General features: G+C 36.4%; 1 protein-coding gene across 4 annotated transcripts in view; it reads left to right on the forward strand.

Annotated features, from left to right (window-relative positions):
• Positions 1–24,070, forward strand: part of ARAP2 (ArfGAP with RhoGAP domain, ankyrin repeat and PH domain 2) — a 158,062-nt gene that overhangs the window by 19,834 nt on the left and 114,158 nt on the right. For all 4 annotated transcript variants that reach the window (XM_070398186.1, XM_070398201.1, XM_070398210.1 and 1 more), the window contains exons 3-7: positions 7,525–7,583; positions 9,270–9,346; positions 10,051–10,142; positions 11,897–12,250; positions 23,931–24,000. In XM_070398186.1, the coding sequence (XP_070254287.1) occupies positions 7,525–7,583; positions 9,270–9,346; positions 10,051–10,142; positions 11,897–12,250; positions 23,931–24,000 (652 nt within the window). The remainder of the gene's footprint in view (positions 1–7,524; positions 7,584–9,269; positions 9,347–10,050; positions 10,143–11,896; positions 12,251–23,930; positions 24,001–24,070) is intronic.

Raw genomic sequence — 24,070 nt, forward strand, 5'->3', positions numbered from 1 at the left:
ATTGTTAGAGGATAAAGATATCTTTCTGCTTAATTTTTACAAGAAAACATGATGCTTATACTTCCTTATTTTTCATAATTAAAAAAGGCCCACTTTGAAAAAAATATTTTTGTAAACTAAAAATAACTTTATAATAAAGAATAAAAAGCATTAATTTGAGCAAAAGAAGTTGCAGCTCTGGAGACACTGATTTAGGTAGTAACTTCAATTGTATTCCACCCAGAGAAAGGGGAGGCGTTCTTTTACATCCAAAGTTTTCATCCAATCAGGTCCATTTTATGTAAATGAGATAGTCAAATTAAACTTCTGATTTGTCCAAATCTCAAAATCCGTTTGGTTGGCACTATGCATTCTGATTGGCTATTATGGAGTAGTTCTGATTGGTCTTGGTAGGTCTTTGTCCATTGGTTCAAAGATAAAATTAGGAACTCCTTTTTTAATTCAGTTCTTTAATGACCTATACTCAGTCTTTTATAGTTAGTCTGTTAGGAATTGTAAGAACTGAAATTTCTTTTTAGACAAACATTCTGTGAAATGATGGACCCTTTATGGTCTGTAAATTATTTTTTGGTGTGTCTGCCTCACTTAAGTAATAGGTAAGTGTAAATATAAAGGGAGATTTTTGACATTAATTAACCTGTGTGCCACTGCTTTTCTTGGCAATTTTAGTGATTAAAAATATGTGAAAAAATAGCATCTGTAGGTATGATGGTGATTCTCCTTGATGATCAGTTATTCTTTTGCAGTTATTTTATATTGGTGTTTCATTTAGTATTATTTTTAAGATTTGTCTGCATTGATGCACATTATTTTGTGCAATAACTCCTGTGTAGTATTTTATTATAAGAAAAAAAACACACAACTATTTTCCTACTAGGTTGTTGACACTTTTTCACTATTACAAATGAAAAGAGTTTATACTCTTAATGGCTTTAAAAGTTTACTAGGAGGACCAACCATTATTTTTTCTAATAAAAATAATAATGATTGGGTCATTCTGCTGCGTATTTGCATTGTATAGGACACAACTTATGTCCTTTAAATGCATTAGCTCATTAATTCTCATAATATTCCTAGGCAGCAAGTCCTGTTTTTATTTTCCTTAATTAAATGAGGAAACCAGGCTCTGAGCTGTTAGGTAACTTGACCAAGATGACAAAAGCATAATAATAGGAAGGATGATGACTCCTGCTTTTCTGTATGGGTTTTTAAATTTCATAGATTAGCCATGCTTTATATTTAAAATTTAAAAGCTATTTGCAGTTTTCAGGCTAACTGGTGGGAAAATAATAAGGCAGAAAGGAATAAAGAACATGAGTTTTGTTCTCACCACAGACTTGACCTTGACTTCTGGCTTTGCCTCATACTAGCGGTGGGACTAGGCCAGGAGAGCCGCCTTTTTCATTATTGGTAGGATTAGGACACCAGGTCCTACCTTATAGGGCTGTTGTGAGAATGAAATATGAGATGCAGATATATAAACCCCTAACATAATGCTTTGGGCATAATAGGCATTTGAATATAGAATAGCTTGTGATAATTTATTCACAATAATATAAATTGCTAATCACCAGTTTTCAAAACAACTTGTTTCCTATATTGAGTGAATCTTTCAGCTGGAGTAGATCAAATGATCTTGATTGGTACAGTTGGAAATCACTTGCAGGTGGATATTGAATATCAAAATAAAAAATGGTCACAACTATTTTTACATTTTAAGACTAATAGTTAAACCAACAAAATATGCTTTAAAATACCACTAATGGATGTACTTAAAATAGTTCAAAATCTTTTTCTTTAATTGGTATATTTTTCGGTAAGGTGGCACTTATTAAGCACGGTAGTTTAGAATAGAGGTTATGGAGCTGAGCTGCCTGGATTTGAATCCTGCTGGTTACTTATCAGCTGTGTGATCATGGGAAAGTTACTTAACTGCTTTATGTGCCAGTTTTCTTATTTAAAATGTAGATAATAATAGTTTTTACTTCTTTGGGTATTTGTGACTATATATATGTACAAATATATCTATGTAAAATTTTACATATGTATGTAAAATTCTGATACCTATTTCTGGCATATAGTAGTAAGTGGTCATAAGAATTAGCAATATTTATTATCAGAGAAAGTTAACAAATATGTAGAAAATTTGAGTGCTGCTCTACTAAAGGGTTCAAATAAGAGGTCCTCAAACTTTTTAAACAGGGGTCCTCAAATCAGGGGTCCTCAAACTTTTTAAACAGACCGTTGGAGGGCCGGACTATAGTTTAAAAAAAAACTATGAACAAATTCCTATGCACACTGCACATATCTTATTTTGAAGTAAAAAAGCAAAATGGGAACAAATACGATATTTGTATTTGCATGTGGCCCGTGGGCCGTAGTTTGAGGACCCCTGGTTCAGATCATTAATATGTGCATGTGTCAGAAACATACAAATTTGAGGAAACAATTATAGCTGTACAAGAGGCCCAGTGCATGAAATTTGTGTGCAGGTATGGTCCCTAGGCCTGGCCTGTGATAAGGGCCATGTTCCCTGGCTGCCCAAAGCCGCCCTCCCCCCCCCACCCCCCCCACCACTCACCCTCAGTTCCCCATTCGCCATTGGGCAATGGGAGCCATGGCAGCCTCCGGCCAGGGAATAGGACTGAGAAGTGGTCAGTGTGCCTCATAGTAACTGGTTGAGTGGCCGTTCTGGTCGTTCCGCCATTAGGGTCAATTTGCGTATTACCCTTTTATATAGAATAACAGTATGAAGAATCTGGAGATAATGAACAAATAGAGGGTGAAGTATTTTGTAATCCTTTGTTAAACTTGTATGCTCCTCCCCTGCCAAAGACAACTTTTATCTTTTTTTAAAAAAACATATATATATATATATATTATTGATTTCAGAAAGGAAGGGAGAGAGATAGAAACATCAATGATGAGAGAGAATTATTGATTTGATTGTCTGCCTTCTGCACGCCCCCTACTGGGGGGGATTGATCCTGCATCACAGGCAATGCCCTTGGCCGGAATCGAACCTGGGACCTTTTAGTCCGCAGGCTGACACTCTATCCACTGAGCCAAACCAGCGAGGGCCAACTTTTATCTTGACTTTAAATAACAATTACTTTCTTTATTGAAAAAAAAAGTTTACTTCTTAAGTATGCCTCAAACAATATAGTTTTGTTCTATAATTTTTTAAAAATACAATAATACAGTGAGTATTCTTTTAGTCTGGTTGATTTTACTTAACTTTGAGACTCATCTGTGTTGGTGCTTGTGGTTGTAGCTACTTTTACTACTGTACAATATTTCATTGTCTATATCAGTGATGGCGAACCTTTTGAGCTCCGCGTGTCAGCATTTTGAAAAACCCTAACTTAACTCTGGTGCTGTGTCACATATAGAAATTTTTTGATCTTTGCAACCATAGTAAAACAAAGATTTATATTTTTGATATTTATTTTATATATTTAAATGCCATTTAACAAAGAAAAATCAACCAAAAAAATGAGTTCGCGTGTCACCTCTGACACGCGTGTCATAGGTTCGCCATCACTGTTCTATACCATGATAGTCATTCCATTGACAGATACTTGATAATTCTCAACCTGGTCTGGTATTTTGCATAGATAGTATATGTCTTCGTGCATATATAAATTATTTCTAGACAAATGTAAGTCAGATTTATATCTAATTTCCATATAAAATAGACTCATTTTAAGTATACTGGTTGATGAGTTTTGGTAAATACATATACCTGTGTGACCACTACCACATCAAGATTTAGAACATTCAGTCACTCATCCACTCCCCCCTAAGAAATCTCTTTTGTCCACTTGCAGTAAATTACTCCCTGTATCCTGCATCTATTGATCTCCTTATGTCAATCTTGCCTGTTCTAGAATTCCATATACATGGAATCATATAGCAAGTAATATTTTGTATCTGGTGTCTTTTACTCAGCATGGTGGTTTTGAGACGCATCCATATTGCTGCATGTCAGTTTGTTACTTTTGTTGTTGAATTTGTGTGAATGTCCCATAACTTGTTTATTCATTTACATGAGGACATACATTGGGTGGTTTTTTTTATTTATTTTGGAGCATATATATAGGTGCACGTCTGTAGAGTATATACATAGGAGTAAAATTGCTCCGAAGTGTTATTGGATATGATTGTCTTCCATTTTGATAGGCAATGCAAAACTGTTCCTATAAAGTGATTGTGCATTCCTTTTGTTTCAGACCCTCTACCACATTGGGTTGTATATATTGGTGGGTTTATATTGATATTATATTGTGATTTTAATTTGTACTTTCTGATGACTAACAAAATCGAGCACCTTTTAATGTTTTTATTGGTTATTGACCATGTTTATATCTTCTTTTGTGTGGTGCCTTTTCAAGTATTTTACCCATTTTTTTTTCTGTTTGTTGTTTTGAATTACATTTTCTGCCTTTCATAATGATTTTTTAAAGTTATTTATGGACTGTGGGTATGAGCCTTTTGTTGAATATATCTTCTCCCTTTCTACCTGTTGCTTTTTTACTCCTTGACGGTGACTTATGAATAAAAGTTTGTAATTCTAATTTATTCAAATTACCAATGTTTTCCCTTGGGGTTGAACTTTTTGTGTCTTAAGTCACATGAAGATATTCTATTTTATCCTCTAGTTTTGTCTGCTGTCACTCTGGGATTTATAGTCTGCCTTGAATTGGTTTCCATATATAGTCTGAGGTAGGCATGAAGTGTCGATTATACTGTGTGGATATCCGAGTGATCTACTTATTAAGAAGACCATGCTTTCCTCATTGCTCAATATTGACATATTTGTCTTAAATGAAAATTGGGTCTGTTTATGGACTCTATTCTACTTTATATTTATCTTTATATCTACTACTTATTTATCCTTTTATCAGTAACATAGTGTATAACTACTACAGCTTTATAATAAATCCTGATACCTGGTGGAGCAAATCTTCTCGCCTGTTCTTCAAAAGTTTCTTAGTTATTCTTTTTTTTTTTTTTTAAATATATTTTTTATTGATTTTTTACAGAGAGGAAGGGAGAGAGATAGAGAGTTAGAAACATCGATGAGAGAGAAACATCGATCAGCTGCCTCCTGCACATCTCCTATTGGGGATGTGCCCGCAACCCAGGTACATGCCCTTGACCGGAATCGAACCCGGGACCTTTCAGTCCGCAGGCCGATGCTCTATCCACTGAGCCAAACCGGTTTCGGCTCTTAGTTATTCTTGTTATGTTGCCTTTTCATATAAATTTTAGAATTGACTTGTCAAATTACATACATATGTGGGCGCGCGTGTACACACACACACACATGCACACATTCACTCACTTCTGTAATTTTTTTGCATTGACTCTATAGATTAACATAGAAAGTATTAGAGTCTTTGTAATATTCAGTTTTCCATATATTCTTCCATTTAATTAGATTTTCTTTAATTTTTCTCAATGTTTATAGTTTTCAATGTGCAGATCTTGCTCATATTTTAATAAATTTATCCCTTAGCATTTCACAATGAAAGTTGTCTTTTCAAACTATTTTTTTCAGTTGTTCATTGCTAATATTTAGAAATATTATTGAACTCTAAAAGTATTTACCTTTTATCCTTGTGCCTTGTTAGACTTACTTTTTTGAGAAGCTTTTTAGTATATTCTTTAGGGTTTTTGGCTTACCTGGATACCTTTTAATTGTAAGATACCTTCCAATCTGCATACCGTTCATTTCTTTCTCTTGTCTTATTGTACTGGTCTGGACCTCTGAAATAAGGTGAATATAGGTGGGAGAGCAGACCTTTTTGCCTTACTCCCAATCTTAGGTGAAGCCATTCAGACTTTAACCATTAATTATGATGTAGTTTTTTCATAAATGCCCTTTATTAGGTTGCAGAAGTTTCCTTCTATTCCTAGTTTGCTGAGAGATTTTTCATGAGTGGGTATTGAATTTTGTCAAGTGTTTTTTTCTGGATCTATGGTCATGCGCATGAGATTTATCTCCCATATTTTCTAAATTTGGTGACTTACATCAATTTTTCCATGTTAAACATATTTTATTTCCTGTCATGTGCTTATATTATTCTTTTTTGCTTTCCTGCCTTGTGCTTATATTATTTTTTATTTAATCCTCACCCAAGCATATGATATATTTATTGATTTGAGAGAGAGAGAGATAGAGAGAAAGAGAGAGAAAATCGAACCGCAACCTTATTTGGTAGAAGGGATGGCAGTTTAACCAACTAAGCCACCCAGTTGGGGCCATCCTTTTTATATATCTCATTGGATTTGATTTGCTTTTTCTTAATTATTTTTGCATTCATGTTCATGGGGTCTATTTATCTAACATTTATATGTAGTTTTGTTTTTGACTCGTTTTGTTATCAGTAATACTGGACTTAAGAATGAGTTGGGAACTACCCCTCGTTCTGTATTTTCTGAAACAGTTCGTGTAGAATTGGTGTCACATTTTTTCTTAAATGTTTGGTGGAATTCATCAATGAAATATCTGGACATAGAGTTTTTGTGGGTAGGTGATTAATTACTAAACTCAATTTCTCTAATAGATATAGGGATATCAAGATTTTCTATGTATTCTTGTGTCATCTTTGCTAATTTGTATCTCAAGGAATTTTTCAATTTTATCTTAGTTATTTATTGGCATAAAGTTTTCTTAGTAATCTGTAGTTATCGCTTTCATGCTCATAGGATTTGTAGTGATGTTCCCTCTTTCATTCCAGATATTGGTAATTTATGTCTTCTGTCTCTCTTTTATTGACCTTCTCTGAGGTTGATCAATTTTATTGATCATTTCAAAGAACTAGATTTTGGTTGCAGTCACTTAAATTTTGTTCATATTTTATTTTATTGATTTCTGTTCTTTTTTTTTTATTTACTTGCTTTTAGTTACTTGGACAGATAAGTATATGAGGACAGGTGTCCAGATCTTTACATTGAGAGGGAAAACTAGATAGAAGTCTTTCATATTGTGGTAGGTATTTCATTATCCTCTGCTTCCACAGTGTTTTCCTCTGGCTTGCTGTTAGGTTGTATACTAACTAATTGCTTGGAAAGTCTCTCCCCCTGGACTATCAGATCTTTGAGAAAAAAAAAAAAAAGTCTTGTGTATTTTGATATTGTGCTCATAGAGCCAGGCAGACTTTTTATTCAGTATGATAAAACTAATGACAAAAACACTACATATATACTGAAATCTAGTTAGAAAATTTGTTTCTTAGATGGGTATGGATGGGGTTTTGAAATTGCTTTATGTTCATACTGGCATTGGGCAAATATGTTTGCTTTTGCGAGTTATGGATATGAGAAACACTTGTAAAATTCTTTGAAATCTCTTCGTTTACGCTGTTCAGAAAAACACATTTGTGGAATTTGCCCATTGTGTTTATTTAAAATCAAATTTACTTTTGAATATATGTTTTGCTACCTAAAAGAATGTATGTCTCTATAACTAATCCTTTTACATATCTATTTTAACCTGTTTTTCCCCTTTCCTTTAAGCTATTTCCGTGAGAGAAGAAATGGTGCTACCTCAACTGGAAAATCGGTGACACAGCACAGTGAGTCTTAGCATTTCAAGTCTCTGTAAATCATTAGCACTCATTGGATGGTTTAAATGTGTTTAAATCATGATGGAGAAGGTAACCCACCTGAGGAATAGGGACTAATGGGAATAGTGTCTGCTAGGGTTCACACGACTTCAGACACCTTTAAAAGTGAGTGAATGAAAGACAGTAATAGACACACAGACACCTGGAAATTTTCACATGGTGATGTAAAAAGATTTTTTTTTTTTGTACAGGCTTCATTTATCATTAGCCGCAGTTGAAGGCATTTAACTGAATTAAGTGGTTTCTGACAGTTTGAGCTACAGAACATAGATTATGGAAAGTAATTTTTGCCATGGTAACAGGAAAGGGCTGACATCGCTCTGGTGAATTGATCATTGACAGGGGCTTTTCTTTTTTTCTGAAAATTCTGTTTCCACAAATTCAGGAACATTCTTCTCAACAGTAAGATGGCAAATAAATACTTGCTACTGAGCCTTTAAAAATTGTTTTGCCCTATCAGAAAATGAAAGTGTTGAGAATTCTTTCTTGTAGATTGGTGTAATTCAAAGATGGTGGCAATTCTTTTGAAATAATTTATTTACAGATGTATTAGTAGCTATGGAATCAGAAGGATTATATTAAGTGGATTCTGGTATTTTGAGTCATATAACATCTAGTTGTTCTGCTAGTGAATTTTTAATAATTACTTATTGAAAGTTATAGTAGAATTAAGATTAATTTTTTGCTGTTATACTATTCTCTTATTTAGGAACTAGAGGCCCGGTGCATGAAAATTCATGCACTTGGCGAGGGTGGGGGGGGGGGGTCCTCATCCTGGCCTGTACCCTCTTGCAGTCTGGGACCCCTTGGGTGATATCCACCTGCTGGCTTAGGCCTGCTCCCTGGGGGATCAGGCCTAAGCTGGCAATCAGACATCTCTCTGGCAGCCTGGGAGCCCCTGGGCGATGTCCGACTGACAGCTTAGGCCCGCTCCCTATGGAGTGGGCCTAAGCCGTCAGTTGGACATCCTTAGTGCTGCTGAGGAAGCAGGAGAGGCTCCTGCCACCACTACTGCACTTGCAGCTGTCAGCCTGGCTTGTGACTGAGTGGCACTCCCCCTGTGGGAGCTCACTGACCAACATGGAGCAGCTTCTGCATTGAGTGCCCCCTGGTGGTCAGTGCGTGTCATAGTGACCAGTCGTTCCTGGGTGTTCCACAGTTAGGATCAATTTGCATATTACCCTTTCATTATATAGGTTTAACATTAAAAATGGCACTATGACTTGGGGGGGGGGGCGGTATGGGTGGAGGTGGAAGAGGTATTGGGGGGGAAATGATGATGGGAAAAATAAAATAAAGAAAAAAATGGCACCATGACAATTTTCATTGTATACAGTGGAAAATGTGCTTGGTTATATTAATGTAGATCTTAGAGGTTAGCAAGGACATATATATCTGACACATCACACTTTAAGAAATAGTAAATTTTTACTATTGTACAAGTGAGGGTATATATAGCAAGTGCTACATCATGAAGAGTTTATTTGGGGGTAAGAATTATGAGCATAATTTTGGACCCTCAGAAAATAAAACTTAAGTTGTGATATTGCTTTAAAATAAACACATGCCTTTTAAAAAAACAATGTTTCCCATTATTTACATCTTTTCATTCTCATCCTATAATTTCCCCAAAAGATTCAAATGAGGAGAATTCATCTTCCATCTTTCCTTATGGAGAGACCTTTCTCTTCCAGAGACTAGAAACTTCCAAGGTTTGTTCCATTCATTTTAATTTTTTTCATATTATTTACTCTTCTGTTTATACTTGCTGTTTCATTTTCCTGCGTGCTGTTTGAAGACTGTGTTATGTTGAAGAATGAAATTTTCAGTCAGTAAAATTCTATTCCATAAAATCATGATAAAATTTTATCTTTAAATATAACAAAAACAAATTTTCAGTTTGATTTCAGAAATAAGGGTTAGTGTGTGTTCAAAGTTTTGTGCAAGAGAAGTAAAAAAAAATCATAAAAAGCAAAAGCAAGCAACCCCTTCTCTCCCTTCCCATTTGCTTTGCATTATACCCAAATACAGACCTCTGACTAGTTACATGTCTTAATTATTCAGTTTTAGTCTTTTCTCTTCAGTATCTATGCTCTTTGCTATTTTATTTCTTGGTCATGATAAAAAAGAAGTTAGAAGACAAAAAATATTGGGAAAGTAAAAGTAAATAAATTTTATTCTTGGTTAGCATATTCTGTTTTTTTTTTCTTGAAATGATGAGTTATTAATGATTGAAATTAGTTATTGAAAAAAGCATCCAAAGGCTACTGTTTAATGGAGTCTTCCTAATTACATTGTTTTTACTGATAATTGACCTAAGCAATTAGACATTTGGATAATAAAACTAAACCCAGATATTGTGGAACTTTGTAGAATATTGAAACCCTAAAAAAACTGTATGTATTTTTTTTAATAGAAAAAGTCTATAAGGAATGAATTTTGGGCCCATGAAGAAACACCCAAAGGGAAAGCAACAACTGAAAGAAACTCTTTTTTTGTCCAATCAAGGTATGAAGTCATGACTAATGATGATTAATTCTTTGGAATAAAATGTTACACAATGTTGACTTCTTGCTCATATTATGTTTCGAAGAAAATAGTTAACATTGGTAAGTTCAAACCTTTTTTGATATTTTTTCCATTGATTTTTGGAGAGTGGAAGGGAGGGAGGAGAGAGAAACATCGTTATGAGAGAGAGACATCGGTTGGTTGCCTTCTGCTCGTGCTCTGACTGGGGCCAAGGATCAAACCCGCAACTCAGGTATGTGCCCCTGACCAGGAACTGATCCTTCGACCCTTTGGTGCATGGCCTGGTGCTCTAGCCATTGAGCCACACCAGCTAGCGCAGCAAATCTTTTCTTTTTAAATGCGCCAATAGCAGAACTCATTTTAATAATTGAATTTAGAGTCTGTAGACCAAGTGTGTTCTGTGACAGATTATTTTGGTCTTCCTCTAATTTGAAACCACTCTCCCCTTCCCAATGTGGCAAATATGTGGTGACTGTGATTGCATTTTAAGGATTAAAAGAAGTTAGTTAATATGGAGGAGAAAGGAGCAGTGCAAAAAACTCTCTGTGAGTTTTCACAAATGTAACTTCGTATTTTTTTATTGAACGTTCTGCATTGACAAGTGGCTTGAAAATTACCCACTTATTTGGATCACACATGAAATTAATCAGAATTTCTAAGGCTCCAACATAAATTTTGTTTTTCTCTCAGCTTTATTAGGACTTGGTTTACTGGTTCATTACTTAACATTCATTTTATCTTCCATTTTATCCTTCTCTTTCTGAAGGCTAACACTGTTGTGGGTTTCCCTTCAACAGTTGAAACTAAACTTAAGGAAAATAGAAAAACTTAAGGAAGATACTAAACTCCTAGTGCAGCAAGCACTTGATATGACTCTATTACAATGCATAACGTGGAAGGGGCCAGGCTAAATCATTCTTTAAGGAAGTTCTGGCTTTTAGAACACTGTATCCAGAAGAATGTAATTGGACCCCTAAACATATGTTTTATTGATTAGAAAAAAACCTCCTTTATGGGTTATAGGTTTTATTATACATAAATTACTCAGTGACTCTGTTTTGTCATTCCTGAAATGTATAGCGATATGCTTAGCTATTATGAATGTGTTCCAGTAAATAGTATATGCTACACTGCTCTTCTTAGTGTAACCCTGACCCTTTCTCATTTTCTAGCTAGCAATGTGGTCTGGTTCTTCCTCATTAGTGTTGCAAAATAATACTAAAGCTCTCATCAGTCAGGACTCCCTGTCCTATTACATTGTAATGGAACATAAGGTCCTGGGAGTGGAGAGTCAAAGAAGAGGCAAGAAGTTTAGAAGAAGATCTCCAAAAACATAAGTTAGTCGTTCATGATGTTGCCCAGGGACCAGGGTTGGGCTGGGGCTGGCTGCTCAATGGTGCTGGTGAAGATGTTTAAATTGTATTGCAAAAAATACAGCCTGTCTCCCATCCTTACCACCTGTACTCAGCCCCCCCAAATAAGCAGATAGGATTAAATGATACGCAAGAAAAAATATACTACTTCTAGTAGTGTTCAAATAGGTCTTAGGATAATGAGAGATTTGTATTTAATTTTCTTGGAAGAATTTTAAAAATTATCAGGTGGATTAATTGAATGCTAAGATTTTCCTGGTCTGAAATTTCGGTAGTGGGTTGTTTATAAATGTAAAACATAACCGATGGCTTAAATGGCATAAGCACTTTGAAATGTTTACACTATTTTTTTCCCTTTAGCATATATGATAACAGGAAGGAGAATGTAAGTGAAGACAAAGTGGAAGATATTTGGATACCTCGAGAGGACAAAAACAATTTTCCGACTGGCGGAGCTGCAGATTCAGAATATTCAACAGTAGAAGAATGCTTTCAGAGTTTAAAAAGAAAAAATTCAAAGGCATCTAAATCCAGGACTCAAAAAGTATTGAACTTGGACCCTGTTAATAGGCACAGTTATCCCTTAAGCTCCACGAGTGGAAATGCTGATTCATCAGTCATTTCTTCAAGTCCAATATCTCCTTATGCCTGCTTTTATGGATCGTCTGCGAAGAAGGTTAAGTCGGGCTGGCTAGACAAACTCTCTCCTCAAGGGTATGTATTTGTTCATTTATTTTAATAAGTAACATATTTTCAAAAATTCAAGTTGATCCATTTCTAAACCTGCAAGGTTGCTACTAACCCCCCTTCCTTCACCCCTCGTCACCATGCATACAGATTGTTTTTCTGGACTTTCAACATGCTTTTGAAAATGCTGTTGTTTAGACATAAGAGAAGCCTGTGGAATATGCTAAATGGAATGAGAGGTTAAGGGGTGCTGAAAAGCAGATTAAAACTGGAAGTTACAATTTCACCTCTAGAATCTTAGGGTTAGTTTCTAACTTTGCACAAAAAATTCACTATTGTGTCCCGATTTGTAGCAAAGAAAAAAACAACACAGATTGAGTTAGTATCACTCAGGCCACACTGTTGGGCTTTTGCTCATCTCATAACAGTGTTCTGTTTGGGAATACAAGGCTTATTGTAGTTAAGGGAAAACACGTCATTGTTAGATTTCAGCCTTCACTGTTATTAATATATTGTTTTGAATTTTGTATGTTGCACAGAAGGTCAGAGTTCCCTGAATATTATACTTTTAAAAAAGACTTATCGTTCCTGTTTACGAAGAAACTTCTGTCCCTTAAGCATTTTATAGTACTGAGAAATCTTTGGGGAGGGATTATGTTTAATTAGAATTGTTTTGTAGCATCTTGATTTTGGATGTCTTTTTGCAATATTTATTTGAAATGTTCCTCATGAATCATTAAGTTATTTTTGGATTAAACCTCTCCTGTTTAAGGAATTAGTGTGGTGGATCTCTACAATGTGCTGGTTTTCTCTGCTATCCCCCCCCCCCCCCCCCCGCCAACTCCCGCCCCTCCCCCCCCCCCCCCCCCCCCCGCAAATGTTCATCATTTCCAGAAGGCCTTGGTTTGACCTGAAATAGATTTTATTAGCAAATAATTACCAGAAGAAGTATCAGTTGCCTAGTGGGAGCAGGTATTGCATGTCTTAAGAAAGCCAAAAGACCCCCAACACTTTTATGGCTTTTAATTATGTGGTTAACATTTCATATGATTGCATCCTTCCAGCAAATTAGATGTTGAATAAACCAAAGTACTTCTTGTACCAATTACTTTGTCTCTCTTCTTCCTGGTTACATTAGGATGATAAAGTAGTCAGCTGTGTCTGCTTTTCATCAGTCATCAGTATTATTGGTAAATAGCAAACGTATGAGTCAGCACTCAGATCATACACACGGGTGGAATGAAGCAGTGAGCTCGCATATTCTCAGCTCTTTGATTTCTGTAAAATTAAGCGTTGAGGGAGATCCGAGTGGGCTTCCAAAATATCACCGGAAGGTTTTGCAGACTCTGGGTACAGAGCCCTCAGCAGCTGTGGTTTCCTGCGTATTCTCTGGCGGCACCTTGCTCTTTACGGGGTTGGCATGTTTATGCTCCAGGCACCCTGAGAAAGCGTCACCATTATTGGCCACTCCTGGGATAGGTAGAACATTTTCTCCCTTCTCTTTGTCAGAACTCTGGCTTTTCCTTCTTTCTCTTCTGAATCTGCCTAAGGTTAGATGCTGTAAGTTTTCTAGATTTATATCTCTCCATGTTAGGAGAAATAATTGAGTTTTCTGGCTTAAATTGTTTTCCCCCGAATACCAGGAGGAATGGATATAGGAAAGAAAACAAAGGAGTTTGTTATAGCACCAGGAAATTTTTAAAAAAATTTCTCCAGGATTGTATTGCCATGACTGGAGAGAAACAATGTGTCACTGACCAAGAAGCATGTATTAGACCAGAAGTAGAATCTGAATTTTTCCTTTTCCTAATTAGACTTTGGCCATTGGAAGGGTGTTTAAGATGCTCATTAGTTAGACAATGGGTACCTGCCCATTCCTTATGCAGAGGTTACCGAGCTGTGCTTAGCTCATGGTCACATGTTGCTTTGGTGCAGGTCACACTGGTTTAGATGACATTCTGAATTCCAAGAGAAGGTATTAGCAAGCTTTTCCTGTAAATGGTCAGATAATACATATTTTAATCTTTACAGCCATGTGATCTGTATGGGGTATCAGCACTCAGCAGTTGTAGCGTTAAAGCAGACATAGAGACTATGGGAGCCAATGAATGAGGCTTTTTCAACGAAACTTTATTTATAAACACAGACAATGGGCCAGATTTGGCCTGTGAGCCATAGAAGCACAAAACAGATGAGATGATTGGCTAAAATCTTATACCATCTTCCTCCATCTCCCCTGAGCCCCAAATAGAAAATTATATCCTGATAGATCACAAAATAGAGAAACCTTTTTCTATTTCTCTATAAAACTAGAAGAAATAAGAAGCAGGAGCCCCCTCCTGGACCTTTGCACTTGTTCTTTCTGCCTGGAATGCTCTTACCCGGAGAGTAATAGGGCTTGTACCCTATCCCCTTAAGTGCTTGCTCTAATGTCTGCCTCCAAATTTGAAGTTACCACTGCCCCTCCCCCACCACCCTGTTACTCCCTTAGTTACTTTAGTTTTCTCTGCCCAGCTCTATACTAGATGACTTATCTATAATAATAAAAGCATAATATGCTAATTAGACCGGACAAAGCTGGGGCTGTGAGGGAAGCCTGTATCCCAGGTGCCTGCCAGTGGCTGGAGGGAAGCCCGGGTCCTGGGTGCCTGCTGGTGGCCGGAGGGAAGCCCGGGTCCCAGGTGCCAGAGGGAAGCCGGTGCCAGCAGCCAGGGGAAGGAAGGCCTACTCTTGCACAAATTTCGTGCATCACATCTCTAGTTTATTTTATATACGTTCCCTGTGGACAGCATCTAGATTGGCTTTTGTTTACTGCAGTATCCTCAGTAACCACAATGTGGCACGCGATAGATTCTTTAATATTTATTGTCAACAGAATCAGTAAAAAACTAGCATAAGACATCATTTTTTTCTTTACATTTTTCTAGGGATTTTGTAAAACTGAACTCTGAACACTGTTGAAAATCTGCAGGTGCCATTGATGGCGCTAATGTACATTTCCAGAGCAGTGGTCCCTCAGTGTTCTTATAATTCTGTTTCCTCCTTGGAGACACTTACATGTGTTGTCAAAACACAGTTTAAAAATAAATAGCCACACTCAGTTATCCTTCTCCAAATATTGTTTGAAACTGTTGTCAGTCATGAGTGACATTAAACAAAATAAATTCATAATCTGGATTTATTTCACATGGTTGAGTATCTATTTGCTTTTGAAATGAAAATGCCAGTTCTGAATTAATGAACAGTATGTAAAAAACCACCAAATATTTAGTAAGAAAATAATTCTGTAACATTATGCAGCTAAAGAAGCACTGATCCTGGCTGGCCTGGCCCAGTGGTTGAGCATCAACCTATGAACCAAGAAGTCACGGTTTGATTCCCGGTCAGGTCACATGCCCAGGTTGAGGCTCTATCCCCAGTGTGAGGTGTGCAGGGGATGGGGGTTGATCAATGATTCTCTTTCATCATTGATGTTTCTATCTCTCTCTTCCTCTCCCTTCCTCTCTGAAATCAATAAAAAAATATATATTTTTAAAGAAATACTGAAACATTTCCAGTTGAGCTTAACGTATAAAGTTTATTTAAAAATTTGAATGATCCTATATAATAAAAGGCTAATGGGCAGATCCATCAAACGGTGGAATGACCAGTCGCTATGACATGCACTGACCACCAGGGGGCAGACGCTCAATGCAGGAGCTGCCCCCAGATGGTCAGTGCGCTCCCATGTGGGAGGGCTCACAACTGGTGAGCACAGCAGCAGTGGCGGGAGTCTCTCCTGCCTTGGCGGCAGCACTAAGCCTAAGTCAGACATCCCCCGAGGACTCCTAGACTGTGAGAGGGTGCAGGCTGGGCTGAGGGGATCCGCCCTCCCCCCCCCTGAGAGCACGAATTTCGTGCACCTGGCCTCTAGTCTAATTATAATGTAGCTTGATACTATTGCTTTATAAAATTGTATGGAAGAAACTTGATAGAATGTTGAACTTGGGTCTGTTATTACAACTAGGGCAAGCAGATGAAAAACTTAAATAAATGGTACCTGTTTTAAAATACTCACTGAGTTTAGAGGATAAAAAACCAATATGCCCCTCTTGCCTTTTCTAGCTGTAATTAATAAGCTCAAGCATTTCAGCAAATCTGAAAAGATGCAAAAATGAACGATTGGATATAATTTATTCTAGCATTTTCCAAATATGTAATTCAGACGAAGAATCCTGTGAACTCTGTAAAGAGGAGAACGTGGTGTAATGTCTGTACCCTTTGTGGGGGATGCACATATCAAAATAGCCAAGAATGTCTGCAATAAGGAGACTCTTTTATCTTTAGTTTGCTGTTTTCTACTTATGTTTGTGTGCTCAGCATAATACACTGAGCATATTTATAAAAGCTACCATATATCTCCAGGAACTCATAGTTTACTTGATAAGTTGTTTTAGGACTTTCTTACTTAGCTAAATTCTCTTTTTTTTAAAAAAAATTATTGATTTTTGAATCATGGAGAAGCATCGTGTGGTTATGTAAATCTGGGGCAGCAGAAGCTGAACGCATGAGGCTGATTCAGCAATTTGAATGTACACTAGCTGAAGAATTTATGGAGTCATGCAATGATAAGTGAGATAGATGTGTGCGCTCCTTTTGTGTGTCTTCCATTTAGGAAATTAAAAGTAAAACATAAAGACAGAGTATAATAATAATGGTACAGACAGGTCAGGTCCATAGAGTACAGAATTGTGGGGTTACAAAGGGATTGTTGAGAAAACATTTCTTCAAAGACCTGGTTCAGAGAAGTAGCAGTTCAGTTGGTCTTTGGAAGATGGATACATTTTGAACTGGCATTTTCAGATGAAATGCTTTCTGGCTAGAAGGAGGGGAGGAGGGACATGACTTGGGGCGATATCTGGAGGACCTGCAGTATGTGAGATGGATAGCAGGGGTAAGCTGGGGTTGTTTTATGGGAGATGCAAGGTTGGGCACTAGGCTGAGGAGGGAGAGACTGCCAGTGACTTGCATGTTCTGGTTGGACAGAGGACTAGGGCAGAGGGAAAAGCCAATGGCCAAATACCAAGATGAGGTCAAAGCCCACACAGTGGTTAGGCGTCGGCTCACCCAGAAGCCAGTGGCCCATGTTAAATATAGGGATTCTAGAATTCCTGGTACTTTGATATTGGACTTCCTGCACCAAAATGCTGATAAAATGTAGCTTTTTCATTTCTGGGAAGTGTCTTCAATTGCACTTTTGAACCTACTTTTGTGTTTTGTTATCCTATATTTAATATGCAAAGCAGTTTCTTACTTTTGACTGTTCTTTTTATAGTATGCTAGTATTGTTCCAGGAGTGCAATATATTCTCTTAATATCTCTGAGGATATTAATATGTTTTTTTCAAGTTTTCTTCTCTAGTTGAGTCTGTTTCCTTGTTTGGGAGGGAGGGGGTCATTCCCATCTTTTACCTTAGAGATGTTTTCCTCAAATGTTTTGTTAATCTTGGGCTGTTGCTTTTTAAAATGAAATATTACACAGCTGATTGGAACAGCCTCTGGTGGGTATGGCTGTCTGTTTTTCAAGAGATGATGTTCCTTGGAGTCCCCTCATGCCAGATCTTTTAAATGAATTCCCTTCTTGCGGGTGATAAAGCGATAAACAACTTTTTGGGAACTTAATAGGGAAAGTGGACTTTGAGCATAATTATTTATGACACAAACTGTCATTGGATTGTTTCTTTTTTATTTTTATTAAATTTATCGGGGTGGCATTGGTTAATAAAATTATATGGATTCCAAGTGGACAGTTCTATGATACATCGTCTGTATATTACATTATGTGTTTACCACCCAAAGTCAAACCTCCTTCTTCCACCATATATTTGACCCCTTTTACCCTTTACTCCTCCTCATCTCCCTTCCCTCTGGTAACCACCGTTCTGTTATCTGTGTCTGAGTTTTTGTTTGTTTGTCTTTGTTCATTTTTTGCTTTCAGTTTTGTATCCTACATATGAGTGAGATCATATGGTTCTTGACTTTTTCTGCCTGGCTTATTTTGCTTAGTGTGATATTCTCGAGATCCATCCATGCTGTCACAGATGGCAGGATTTCTTAGCTTCTTATGGCTGAGTAGTATTCCCTTGTATATATGTACCACATCTTCTTCATCTAATTATCTATTGAAGGACACTTCGGTGGTTTCCATGCCTTGGCCACCATGAAGAATGCTGTGATTCTGCTGTTCTTAAGACTGTCCCCTGCCTTCAGCCCTGTCTTAGTCTCCCCGTGCAGAGCCCTGTGTGACCTTCCACATGGAAGAAACTACCTTTCTGTTGAGGAAGAGGAAGGGCAGTTTTCTAGCTCTGCACAGTGAGGGAGGGATCCTGGGATGCAGCGAGGAGGGCACACACCTCTTTAATTGCCTTCCAACAAATGTTTCTGGCCTCAGCACCCCATTGCCCTTCATAGTCACTTCCCCAAGTGTCTCCACCTCCTGAGATTTTTCTGAGATTTTGTGGGTAATTGGTTTTCCTCTTGCTATGATCAGTCACAGGCCTAGCAGTCAGCTCTCTGAAGCCTCCGAAGGCAGTCCCTGTCCTTTCTTCTGCTTTCCCACTTGCTAAATATCCCTGCTATCATCTACTCTGGTCAGTATTGGTTTGTAGGTATTTATTTTTATTTGCTTTTTTAATTGTTTGAAGTTTTGGGAGAAGTAGAGGTAAACAAACTTTTAAGTGATCGTCTTAACTAGAAACTGGTTAAATGTTGGGTTTTTTTAAAAAAATAGAGTATGACGCCATAAAATAAAGAAGTGTGAATCTTTTAACATAGCTTTTCATATGCCATATCATTTAAACACTAGGTTCTTTGTAAATATTGTAAAAATTGGTATTCACACACACGTTCATGCTTTTTCATTGACTTTCCAGGGTCCTTTTAGCACATATTCATGTTTTATTAGCCGCAAGTCATTTTGGCTTATATAATCTTAGAAACTCTCATTTGGGTTTGCTTAAAAGTGAGGAAATGCATTTTAGAATAGAAAAGTGCTGGTGTTTCAGAGAAATATAATAACTCCTTGGATTTCTATCTATAAAATACTTTATAACTAATACTGCACTATTAAAAGCCTCATCCTTAAAAGAATAATTAGGTAAAATAATAATTAGCTAAGTAAAAATGAGTGAATACATCAATAAAAGTCTATATTTGGGGGAATTATAGTAGTTTCAAAACATACTGAGTCTAGTTAGGGTTAGAGCAGAGAGTACGATACAGTGTGCACATAATGCTATAGGGTTATGTAAACAAGGCCCCTGAATCTGGTAAAGCGTATTAGTCCCTTTGTTCTTAGGTACTTTGTAGAATGAGTGAGAAGTACTTTTGTGATGGCTTAAGAATCATGAGTTAATAAAATCCATACATCTGACTTAGTGCCTTGGAGGTTCATTCCAGCTGGGTGATAGTTGAAGGTGACAGTTCGGTAGCCTCTGCCACCTTGAATTGATATCATTGGTTAGCAAGCTTGTTTGATTTTGGGATTTTTTTCTCTAAGCTATCAGATGTAATCTTAAAAAATTCTGCTGGCACTTAGGAGTGATATTGAATAGAAGTGCCTCCGTGTGAGCACTTAATAAATGCAGTTTTAATTGTATATGCCCTGTTGTTAAAAAAGAATTTTAAGATACATGATTTTGAGACAACAAAAACTGACACCAGGTGGTAAGGTGTGTTTGTTTATGAAAGCCGCGGAAACCTTACACCCCCTGCCCTACCAGAGCTCCAGGGAAGAGTTTGTAGAAATCCGTTCAATAACACTGCACAAGCTTTAGAAACTATTCTAAAAAAGCTGCTTAAAGAAATGTTTCCCTTTAGAACCCTAAAAACAAAAGTAGGATAAAACCGAGGCTAATATGTTTTTTGTCTGCTTTACCTTTTTTCCTAAAGGAATTCTGAAGGACTTCGTGAAATTAAACTCACATATAAAAGGGTAGAGGTCAAATGTTATTGCTGCCTAAAGGGATGTTCAGGATTTCTTGCTATAAACCTGCTAGAGTCAGGTTTGAGTAGTGATTAAGAGCACAGATTGCCTGGGTTTGACTCCCAGTTACTCTTTACTTGTCTGATGTAGGCAAGTTATTAAACCTAGCAGTGCCTCTGTGCCTGTATCTGTAAAATGGGAATAATAATATTTCTTATCTGGTTATTTGGAGGATTAAATGAATGAATAGTTGTGTATGGCTTGCAACAGTGCCTAGAACAAAGCACTATGTAAGTGTTTGTTGTTTTTTATTACCAAGATTATTGTGCCAAATAAATTGCTAATTGACTAAGGCTTTAATATCTCTGTGTAATAATTCATTATTTCAGATCTAATTTGTGTTGTGTGATGATTGGTGATGTTGCATTTCATACCTTGTCTTTTTTTTTTTTTTTTAACACTTACTACCTGTTAAAAGATATTTAAGGGAAAGGCATAACTTATATCAGAGAAAATATTTAAAGTATTTTAGCAGCCTCTAATTGTGTGTAGTAGATTAATTTTACATAATTCCAGTGGAATTAGTTACCTGATGTCTAAAAGACTTTTATAAATACATGAGAGAAATATTTAACTGTTGCTCAGAAATGATAATTCTTAAAACTTTAGTATTCACCAACATATTTATTAATTTAAAATTGTACATTGACATTTAGAAACACATCCTTCTTAAGCTAGTTCTTTTAATATTTAGTTGAAATTTTGATTAATTTGTAGGTTTTAGCAAATCAAAGTTTCATTAGGTAAAAAGGGGGATAATGGCCCTAACCGGTTTGGCTCAGTGGATAGAGCACTGGCCTGCAGACTGAGGGGTCCCAGGTTCGATTCCGGTCAAGAGCATGTGCCTTGGTTGCGGGCACATCCCCAGTAGGGGGTGTGCAGGAGGCAGCTGATCGATGTTTCTCTCTCATCAATGTTTCTAACTCTCTAGCCCTTTCCCTTCCTCTCTGTAAAAATCAATAAAATATATTTTAAAAAGGGGGGGAATAATGTCAAAAAGGATCTAAGTGTAAGTTCTTTAATTAACCAGTTATTAGAATTCGCTATTAAAGTTCACATGCAGAAAATAGCTAATTGAATGTTGACACATTTAATGAGCAAAATAGGTTGTGTATATAAATTTAGTTTTAGAAACATCTTAAATTGACTAACTTGCATTTTAAATAGGAAAGTACCAAATAAATACACTTTTAAGAATGTATTTTAAAAATGTTTAAAATATATTTTAACATTGCACGGACATTAAAATGATCATTTTTTTCGTGTTTTCTGTACTGTATAATTTTTCTTTAATAACGAGGTAGTTTTACAGAGCTTTTATATGGTCATTTCGTGACCTGATCTTTATTAGTATTTGGAAAAAGAAAAAAACAAGGAAGTTAAAGGTAGAGTGTTTCAGTAATGTTTATTTTCTCTATGTGAAATGCAAATTGGAATTTTTCACTGAAAAATATATTTGTTAAATATTTATTAAGTACATTTTATATGCTAGGAACTGTGGCAATTGTTAGTTTTACATTGATAAACAAAACAAATCTTTTCTATATTCAAGTATCTAAAGATCTATCATGGGAGATGGATAAAGCAAAATAGATATATAATTATAAATCTGTGAAGTCTGATTCAAGAAATGGAGCAGGAGACCCAGGGGACCTGAAGGATCCATCTGCTGGCAGGGATGGCTACTCAGAGGGAGTGACTTTCAAGCTGAGATCTCACGGATAAGGAGCCAGCCACATAATCATGTCACTCATTCATTCCACAGATTCTTTTTTTTTTTTTAGTGCCCTATTTCTCTCTGGGTTAGTTGCTGGTCATACAGTAGAGAATGAAACGTTCTTGAACTTTGTCCTTGTAACACATAAGGGCTGGTGTTACCAGGAGAAAAGACGTTAAGCATGTAGACAAATATATATTTATAATGGGAGATTGTATTCAGAGCTATGAGGAAAAAGAGGGGGAATAATTTTGTGATCTGCTCTGAATTGGCTTATCAGGGGAGGAATGTCTGTGTAGGCGGTATAGGTGAAATTCTGAAAGATAAGGAGTAGTTAGCAAAGGGAATGGAGCGATAGTGGAAGGTTCTAAGGCCTTTATCGCCATAAATGTTGATTACTTTTATAATAAAACAGATTATTTTACGTTACTGAGCTTTATTTTACCACCATTCTCAATGTAAGGCAGGCAGGGCTCAAACAAATCTTGTTTTACAGAATTACTGTGGAGTCCTATGGGAAGATGTGTATTTACCTGCCTTTAAGTATGACAGAGATCAGCATGAAAGGAATGCGCAGTGATTTTGTTCAGTGTATTATTATTGTGTGTTTGCTTAATGTTCTTTACTTTTTAATTTTAATGCTGGGAATTTGAAGAACTCTTGGGTTGTTGAAAGAAGTGAAAACCTGTTGTATGTTGCAATGTTAAGAAAACCAATTGCAAATCATTAGAAGTTAAGAAACCGAAAGAAGAGGGAATAAGATAGAAAGAGGGCTGGATAGTTAGTTGTGGTTCTATGATCGTAAAGTCTTTACATGTTCTTATTATGTCATAATTCGGTGCTTATATGTGAAAATGTTGTCTGCACTGATGAACTTTGAAACTTTTCTCCATTTGATCCGATTTTCTCTAATTTTAAGCGGAATAAATTGGCTAAGGATGAATGTGGGAGGCTTGCTGCATAATAGATGTGTGGTACTCAGGGAAAAGCCCGGAAGGAAAATTCTCTACACATTTCTGAGGGTTTTTTTTCTCTATCTTTAAATCTTCTGAAAACCACAGAAAGTCATGCCAATTCCTTATCTTAAACATGCCAGAACAGTGCAAAAGGAAAAGATAGACAGTGGTTTTTCTGTCTTTGTGTAGGTGAATTTTTTTCAAAAAGTTAGTTTTCGTATCTGTGTTAAAGGCTGAAAGTATCTGGATTGTGTCAGTCCACACTGAGAGGTCACATAGAAAGTAGGATCTTCAAAACCTTTAGGATTGTCTGTCTTCAGGAAAGGAGACTGAAACGAGACAGAACAGAAAAAAGACCACGCAGAAATTGTTTTTTACTTTTCCCTTGTAGCCAGAAAAAGGTTTTTCTTTTTTAAGCTTCACTTGGAAACCCGTGATTCCGTTATGTTGCTTTGTTTCTCATCTCAGTATCTGTTTTAAATGGCATTTGCCTTTCATATGATTCTTTTTCAAAACATGTTCATGAATTTTGGATGATTGTAAATGATTCTCTATGTGGACAGGGCTTTTTCAGCTTATAAGATCATAATTAGTTTATCTGTATAAAACCCAATTGACAACGCTTTATTATTTTAGCAAAATATTATTCATTCTCTAAAGCAGAAATGAAGGTAAAATAAATGTGTTAAGCTTAATGAGGGATGAGAAGTTCTGTTATCTGCATGAAGGGGATGGGTATGCTGAGAGGGTGTCTGACAGCACTTTGTTTTGCCCTCAACCTTACAAATGTGGGTGACAACATTGTTAACAATGTCATTGTTTTAGACTCCTATATAGGTGATTAGAAAGTGCCATCACACATATTTTTCTCTTTGTGTACAATTGCCAAACTGTGCATTGTTGTAGCCTATTGTTTTCTGCATTAACAGCAAGTGCAGTCACATTACAAACATCTTTAAAATTCCAGTTCATGGTACTTAAATGTAAAATAACAATTTCATATGTTTTCCAGAAAACGCATGTTTCAGAAGAGATGGGTGAAATTTGATGGCTTTAGCATTTCTTATTACAATAACGAGAAGGTAAGTACATTTTACAGTTTTCAAAGATTGCTTTACGCATCCTAAGTGTACTTCAGTAAACTAAGCAGTC

Source organism: Myotis yumanensis, unplaced genomic scaffold, assembly GCF_028538775.1.
Source record: "Myotis yumanensis isolate MYYU_CA2020_CCGP unplaced genomic scaffold, mMyoYum1.0.hap1 SCAF_1, whole genome shotgun sequence".
Taxonomy (NCBI): domain Eukaryota; kingdom Metazoa; phylum Chordata; class Mammalia; order Chiroptera; family Vespertilionidae; genus Myotis; species Myotis yumanensis.